The sequence below is a fragment of the Cornus florida genome, unplaced genomic scaffold, assembly GCF_030987335.1.
Source record: "Cornus florida cultivar Cherokee Brave unplaced genomic scaffold, ASM3098733v1 CherokeeBrave_3.0.0_Hap2_Chr05, whole genome shotgun sequence".
In the NCBI taxonomy this organism is placed as follows: Eukaryota; Viridiplantae; Streptophyta; class Magnoliopsida; order Cornales; family Cornaceae; genus Cornus; species Cornus florida.
Genome location: NW_026775575.1, coordinates 50416118 through 50425033, shown reverse-complemented (window position 1 = coordinate 50425033; position 8916 = coordinate 50416118). Strand labels below are relative to the sequence as shown.

Below are 8916 nucleotides of genomic sequence, written 5' to 3'. Positions count from 1 at the left end.
CCGTAATGTTTTTTAAAATTTACTTATTTTCTTGTACAATTTCTTTTTGACCTAGTGTTACTATATTAAAATTTGAAGAATACAAATTTTAAGTTTCTCGTGAATTTTAATATATTAAAAATAATTTTGGTGATTATAATATTTCAGATTTGAATGTTACATATGTTGTATGGTCCATTCTCAGACTTAAATAGTGCGTGTGCATTATTTTTTGTAGCGATCCAAGGATGTACGTGGACTTTTTTTTTTTTTTTTTTAACAAGTACATGTATCACATTACAGCAAAGTGGCTTGTTAATTATACATGTACCAAGGGTTCCAAACAGTGGGTAGGTAGGAGAAAGTCAGTGGGAATGAGACTGACCAATCATAATTCATGGAGACCTAAAACTCGTGTCAACTTGGCACAATGCAGGTGACGGGTGACCAATCATAATTCATGTAGACCTAACAGAATTGACGATATACACATGCTAGTGTGTGTATATGTATGTGTATACTAAATTGACAATGTACACATGCTACTGTATATGTCTATATATAGCATCCTCTTTATCTCCTACTCTCAATATACACGCACAAACAGACGAATCTCTCACTTAACTCTCTCCACCTAAGAGTTGTGAGTCTGAAATTAGGCATAAGTCACATAATAGCCGATTGATTAGCTCAGACAAAGAAAAAGAAGAAGAATATGGGGGCAATGGATAACAAATCAATAAAATGGGGTTTTCATGGAAATAATGGAGAACTGAAAATGGCTTCGGCCATGACTATCAGAGGTGTTCAGTCCACGGTAATGGCAAATTTGAATGAAGCAGATAACAGGCCGATGATTCCTCTAGCCCAAGGTGATCCATCCTCCTTTACGTGCTTCCGAACCACTCCTGTAGCAGAAGATGCCATTGTGGATGCTGTCCGCTCTGCTAATTTCAACTGCTATGCTCCAGCTGTTGGAATCCTTCCAGCAAGGAGGTATACATGCAAATACATATATATATATATATAGTTATTCAGACATTTTTCATGTATATATGGATTTATTTCTATTGCATGTATGTTTCTATCATTTAGGTGCATTTTAGGATTAGTTTGAAGAAGTTCAAACACACTCAAGTCATTCTTACACTTAATAAAATATTAGACGTACATCTTAGGAAGTAGTTTTTAAGAGAACATGTAATTAATACATTATCTCATTTGAAAATGATTAAATTATCTTTTTAATTTTGAATATATATAAAATCAAATTTGAAATTTTTTAAAACTTCAGAAGTATTTTATGAAAAAGTGTGAAACGTGTTCTTTAACTTGTTAAGTAGACAAGTATGGGTAACAATTCAAAAAGAAAAGATAAACAACTAAATTAGGACCGAGGAAGTTTTATTTACTAATTCGTTACCGTTTGTAAAAGGACAAATATGAAAAACGAGACTGTTTAGTGTACAACACCAGTACAACAAGACCCTAAACAGATGAGGACTGTAACTTACGAGCACTCATGAGGGAAAGAATACCTTTGCAATACGGAGGCATTATCATGTCACAATATATAGTAGTGTTGAAGTCACTGTGACGTTACGTGGTGCGGAAGCTGCCAGTTGATTTAATTGTGATTAACTCCTTTTATGACCTAGATGAGATTATTAGCTCAACTTGCCCAATTTTTGTGATTAATTAAATTACCTAAGCAATATGATCAATTAAACATCCACAATCACATAGATAAATACTGAAAAGTAAAGCAAATAGAATTAAAGAGATTGCATTAGGATTTTTAACAAGGAAACCCCAATTAGTAAACCAATTGTTGTGGGAAAAACCCCGTGGACTATGCAGTCCTAAGTAAACCAATCCACTATGTTTGAAACAAAGTACAATGGACTTTGACTCAGGCTCACACCCCATCGTTCTATCAAACACCAATCGCTGACAATCTTCTAACTTTGCGACGTCCCATCCAACAGTTATTGACCTCAGGCTTACTCTTGATCTCCATAGCTAGTAGAAGGATTACTGGTAGATCAAACAACACTCCTCGAATGCTTTGACCCTTTCAAGGTGTGATCGCTTTACCCCTTTTCTTCAAGATACGAACTTTGATGTAGAAGAAATAGATCTGCTCTTTCAGAATTTCTGAATCTTCAATTAAGCTCCAATTCCGACGAGATAGAGAACAACACTGCTAAATCACTCATGAATATATGTGTGTGCTCTCAAAAATAAAATCAGAATAATCAGATTTGATTTTCTGAAAATTATCTATTTAAAGACTTTCTCAAAAAAATGAATTTTTGTTCCTCAAAACCATACCTCAATGTTGAGTGAAAGAAATATTATATAGAAGTTTGGAAGACCTAAGAATACTTGTAAAACAATTAAAATTCGTGTATAGGTTTTTAGAAGGAAGTCTGGACCAAAAAGGAATCAAAACAAATCAGGAAACTATAGTTACCTAAGCAGATCTGATGCCTTGAACCGGTACTAGATTTGGCTATCGGTTCAGGAATGACAGTGTCAAATCCAACGTGATTCGGCTACTGATAGAGATATCAGCTACCGGTTCCAGAAGGGCAGTGATGAAACCCTTTTTGAACAACAGTTGGCTACTGGTTCCCAAAGATGCTACCGGTTCTCAATGGACAGAGGCAAACTTGCTATTTGCTTCAACCATCTAAAACTTCCTAAATGTTCTCACACACTCACATACTTTTCTAAAGCATTGTTCTCATCATCCCGGAGTGTATCAAACCATGAATACTTGAACTTCTTCAAATCCGCATCCGATCTTCAATCTTGAATTTTTGAACCCAAAAATTACAACTCGATCGGACTTATTTTGACAACGAAATTAGCCAATCACAAAATATATATATTTTTCACAATCTCTCCCAAAATATATATCTTAGAGTCACACATGAAGAACATAATAAAAAAGCATTACCATTTTTATAGCATTGATAGAAATAATAAGTAAATAAACATAAAATGCTCATTCATGACGTATGTCATATTAATCAGCTCAATACGACACACTTATGCTTCAATTTTTGTAACAGGTCCATTGCAGAATCTCTCTCACGCGATCTTCCATACAATTTATCACCTGATGATGTCTATCTTACCGTTGGTGCCGAACAAGCAATTGAAATCATATTAACAGTCCTTGCTCGCCCCGGGGCCAACATTTTGCTTCCTAGACCAGGCTATCCATTTTATGAAGCTCGCGCTGCAGTCAGCCATCTTGAAGTCCGCCATTTTGATCTTCTCCCGGAAAAAGGTTGGGAAGTAGATCTTGACGGTGTGGAAAATCTTGCAGATGACAAAACTGTTGCTATGGTTATCATCAACCCTGGAAACCCATGTGGGAATGTTTTCACATATGAACATTTGAAGAAGGTTGGGTTTTTTGTTTTTCATAATTGAAGAAGGTTGGTTAATTAACTAAACTCTGCATAAGAATTTTATTATGCTTTTGGTTTAAATGTTGGTCCTTTTTTTTTTTGTTCGCTTTATAGGTTGCAGAGACTGCAAGGAGGCTTGGAATTTTAGTGATTGCAGATGAAGTTTATGATCACCTAGTTTTTGGGAGCAACCCTTTTGTGCCAATGGGTGTGTTTGGATCGATCATACCTGTTCTTACACTAGGTTCTTTATCAAAGAGTTGGATTGTCCCCGGTTGGCGTCTTGGTTGGATAGCAACAAGTGATCCAAATGGAATCCTTCACACGACAGGGGTTAATTCTTGTCTCTCTTTCTGCATTTTATTTTGTACAAAAATCTATTTGCCTGAAAAAAGACTTGTTTTCAAATTTTTTTTTTTTTTTTTTTTTTTTTTTTTTGTAATTTTCTTAAAACAAGTTTTTATTTTCTGAATTCTTGACAACTATTTTTTAGAAAACTGAAACCAAACAGGTCCTAGCTTCTCATGCTGTATTGCTTTTGAGATGAGAAGCATTTTAATCTACCATTTGCTGGATTCCATCTAACATGTTAGATTTACTATTAATATTAACTTTCTGACTTAAAATGTTACATTACTTATAGCATTTTATATGGTTTTCACCGTCCCTAGTTAAAAGTTGATTATTGGTACTGTATCTATCATATTAGTCCCTTCATTTCATTAGGTGAGTTAAGTTGACATGCCATGTTTTTGCTAAGAAGCTATCAATTTGTTCAAAGAGAATTACATATACCGACCCAAGTCAATACATGATATGGAAGATAAATTGTAAGCCTTACTTCACCTTCTGCAATAGCAAATAGTTGTAATGTGTGTGGAAATTATCTTTGATTATCGCAAGAGCTTCTCATTAAATCAGAAATACCTGCATTTCATGCAATTGATCACGGAGTCTATGTGACCAAAAATTTCACATCTTAATCACAAAAATTTCACTGAATTTTGAACACATGATGGAAATTCGACGAGTTCGTTCATTGTATATGGCATAACACAAAGGGAACATGAATTTGAACTTGAATTTACTTACTGAATACTAAGTCAAAATATATTCACAAAGTGCTTATATGCCTTGAAAATTTTATTTTGTTTAGATTACTGAGTACTTGAAGAGCTACATCTACCTCACCTCTGATCCTGCAACCATTATTCAGGTATGTAATTCATGGTTCTGCTTTCTGAAGACCATATTTATTCATATACAGTGCATAAAATTGCAACACCTTTCTGGTTCAATCAAAGTTCTTGATTCCTATGAAAAATGTGTAATGCACAAAAAGGCAGTTTATTTTACTCGTGCTATCATCTGTCCTCTAATAAACTTGCTTTTAAACTAATCTAACAAGTAATGAAATTATGTGGTCCATATGTATTAGGGAGCAGTTCCTCGGATCATTGAGAGAACACCGGAGGATTTCTTTTCGAAGATTATTGGTATGATCAAAGAAGCTGCAGATACTTGTTACGACAGACTAAAGGAAATTCCTTGCATCACCTGCCCACATAAACCAGAAGGATCCATGTTTGTAATGGTAGCGACGACATCAATTTGTAATTGTTCTATGTTTTAAAGTAAATTATTTGACCATCTATGTACTGATCATTTTTATGTTTCATTGCAGGTAAAGCTAAATCTGCAACTATTGGAAGGCATAAATGATGATATGGAGTTCTGTATCAAGCTTGCTAAGGAGGAATCTGTGATTGTTCTACCAGGTAAGAAAATTCACTTGGAATTGATTCTTTCTGAGGCCCTTTTTTAACTAGAATTGTTTGTTTCGATATATCCATCATATAATTCTTTTTTTGTGCTTCTATGTCCCATTCCATGTATAATTTCTACTTGTGCAGTTAGAATATGTGATCATATGATGTTTATACATAATGCATTGTAGTTTATAATTAAAACTCAGCATATGAAATTAAATTCCTAGCCAAGGATTTGAATTTTAAGCTTTCAATTATAACGTACTATTGCAAAGTGGTATTTTCTCACCTTTCAAATTGCGAGGAAACTTCGTTATCATTAAAATTCATCTTACTAACTAGCAAAAGAATTGGAACGAAGAGTGTGTTTGTGCAGCTTCACTACTATTAGAATGTAGCTTCTGAGTTGAGTTAGCATCAACTAATCATAGCATCTCTTGCAGGGATTGCCATGGGAATGAAGAATTGGCTGAGGATAACTTTTGCCGTGGCAACTTCATCTCTTGAAGATGGCCTTGGAAGAATAAAAGCATTTTATTTGAGGCATGCCAAGAAGAAATAGAATCCCTTTCTCCTCCAAATCATCAGATTGAGTTTTGATTGTTAGTTTCGCTATGCGAAATGAATGTGGAAGTTTGTATTAAAAATAATCTGGGGAGAGTTGAATATGTTTTACGTACTTTTTTATCTAATTTTAATTTTACCAAAATAAAACTAAAATCAAACCCACAAAACAAAAATAAAGTACAACTAAAAAAAGTTTGAGAGATGACACCGAGTTTTTATGTGTTGGAAACCCTAGTTGGACCAATCGGGATGAAAACAGAGGAGACTTTCGCCGTCTTGAGCGAAACGATCCATTATGTTTGAAGCAAATTTGAATTTGTTGAATACAAATAGAAATCATATTTTTCTAAACAGAATAGACTGAATCCTCAATAAGCTTGAACTTTGATCAGATAGAGAATATTATCCAAAGATCACTCAAGTGTAATAGTGTGTCTCTCAAGTATATAAAAATATATACAGAAGAATCAAGGTGATTTTATGTAAAAAGTACTCTCAAACAATTCTCTCAATTAGAAAAATATCAATTTTGACGCCCTAAAAATTTTAGAGAGGAAGAGAGTTTATAAAGATTCAAAATTTACACATTAAAACACTCTTTCTGACTTCAAAGGGAACTCAAATAAATTTAACTCAAAATTCTCATTTTCATTCAAATCCTAGAAATACCAAAAATTATTACTTGGAAACCAAGTCAATTTCATGCATGTATTGTCTTGCAAAACTTTAGCCAAAAAGAGAAATCAAAACAGATCATGATTCAACTTACTATTTTGGTCTGCAAGAGTGCAACCGGTTGTGGGGCACGACCAATCCCGCTTGGCTAGTGAGTTTCATTTCCAAAAACGTATTTTGTAAAATGCGCGCAACCGGTTACATGGTAGGTCCTATCACTACATGTCAATAGAAAATCTTTTAAAAATTCTTTTTATATGAATTAATAAATATTTTTATATATTAATAATTCTTGTCTAATTAGATTACCTTTTATTAAAAAAAAAACTAGTAATGAAAGGTAATTTGTGATAGAGTTTTAGAAAAATTATTTTATTTTTTATATCAATTAAAAAATATTTTTTATATTAATAATTCTTGTCTAATTAGGTTTTCTTTTATTAAAAAACTCATAATAAATAAATAAATAAATAGGTAATTTGTGTTAGAGTTTAATAGAAACTCTTTTAAAAACTCTTTTTATATCAATTAATAAATCTTTTTTATATTAATAATTCTTGTCTAATTAGATTTTCTTTTATTAAAAAAACTTTTAATAAATAGGTAAATAGGTAATTTTTGTTAGAGTTTTATAAAAACTTTTTGAAAACCTCTTTTTATATCAATTAATAAATAATTTTTTATATTAATAATACTTATCTAATTAGATTTCCTTTTATTAAAAACTCATAATAAAAGCTAATTTATGGTAGAGTTTTAGAAAAAATAGGTAATTTGTGATAGAATTTTATTGAAATTATTTTATTTTCTTTAAATATATCCTTGTCTAATTAGATTTCATTTTATTAAAAAACTCATAATAACAGCTAATTTGTGGTAGAGTTTTAGAAAAATTATTTTATTTTATATATCAATTAATAAATATTTATTATACTAATAATTCTTGTCTAATTAGATTTTCTTTTATTAAAAAATCCATAATAATAAATGGATAAATAGGTTAATTTAAATTTTATTAGATAGATTTTAGAGTTTTTTTTTATATATAAAAACTCTTTTCATATCAATTAATAGATATTTTTTTATATAAATAAATAAATACTTAAAGACTGAAATTCTTTACACACTTAATAATAGTATACATAAAAACTCTTTTTATATGAATTAATAAATATTTTTTATATAAATAAATAAATATTAAAACTCTTTAACAAAGCCTCTGTATCATATATTATTAGTCGTGTTCCAAATCAATAACATCCTTCTATAGGAACTAATCATGCAATTGAACTCCTTTTTCATAGGAACTATTCTGCTTTTGATTTTAGTGTTGGTTATTTTTGTTAGGGTTTTATTAATTAAAATAAGTACTTAAAAATTTTTAGCGATTAAATTGTGAGAAGGATGTGAATAAATATGAGAGCTAAAAACTTTTCCATCTGTCGCGTCTATGACACGAAGAAGCTTATAAATATCTGATTTTTAAAATTTTTCTACTTTTATTCATGTTCTTTCTCTCTATCATATTTTATTCTATAACTTTAAATTTTGGGAACATGGAAAATTTGATGACTGTCTCTATGTGAGCATGCGCACAAAGGACAATCTGTAAAGAGCGAGGTTGTAAAGGATTTAGAACAACGCATTATATTGCATCTCTTCATTGTACAGGCTAGAAATTTTTTTTCTCTTACTTTAATTTGTTTTTCACTGATAAATTTTTATTTTTTTATTGGAAAACCGGGTGTCCTGACTAATTCACGGGACACATGCAAAGCAACTCCCACACAAATTAAGTAAAACTCGAATTATGTTCGCAAACTTAAACCCTAAAAAATTGTTTACATCTAAAAAAAATCAAAGATGAGATTTCAATAATAATTTACTGGCGGATAAATTTATAATTCTATGTAGTACATGTGATAACATTATGATACGAATGAATAAGTGTTTTGGTGATATGGTTCGGTAAATAGATTTATCAATAAGAATACACAAAATCCCCAACAATTTTAACTTCAATTGTTGAATCCTTTATAGGTTACTGAGACTGCTAGCATGACTTGCAGGGTTTGCAGTGGGAATGAAGAATTGGCTGCGCATAACTTTTGCTGTGGGGCCCTCGTCTCTTGAAGATGGGCTTGGGAGAATTAGAGCCTTCTATTTGAGGCATGCCAAGAAGTAATAGTCTCACTTTGTCCGAATAAAAATCATAAGATCAACTCTTGAATGACGATCCATAACTATGTGAACTTTTCACACAAATTGTTATTTTAGTCACATTCAAGTCCTGCGATCAATTCTCTTTCTGCTAAAAATTTGAAGCCCGTGTGTGTGTATGTGTGTCTATTATGTTTACGTAGAATTAAAATGTTCTTGAAAATGTCTAACAGAAATTGAGAATGTGAGCCATTATTAGAGAGTATTAGCAGAAAAATGGTTCACCTGTAAAATATAACTACTTAGTTGTATGATCTTGAAAGTGCCATTTGATAATCCTC

At 31.6% G+C, this 8916-nt stretch overlaps 1 protein-coding gene across 1 annotated transcript; it reads left to right on the top strand.

Annotated features, from left to right (window-relative positions):
• The first annotated feature begins 458 nt into the window (after positions 1–458).
• Positions 459–5735, top strand: LOC132306447 (nicotianamine aminotransferase 1-like). The gene is made up of 7 exons (XM_059803829.1): positions 459–975; positions 3060–3399; positions 3519–3737; positions 4561–4620; positions 4843–4998; positions 5089–5182; positions 5617–5735. Exons 1-7 carry the CDS (start codon positions 695–697, stop codon positions 5733–5735), a joined length of 1269 nt encoding a protein of 422 aa, XP_059659812.1. The 5' UTR covers positions 459–694.
• Positions 5736–8916: the final 3181 nt, after the last annotated feature.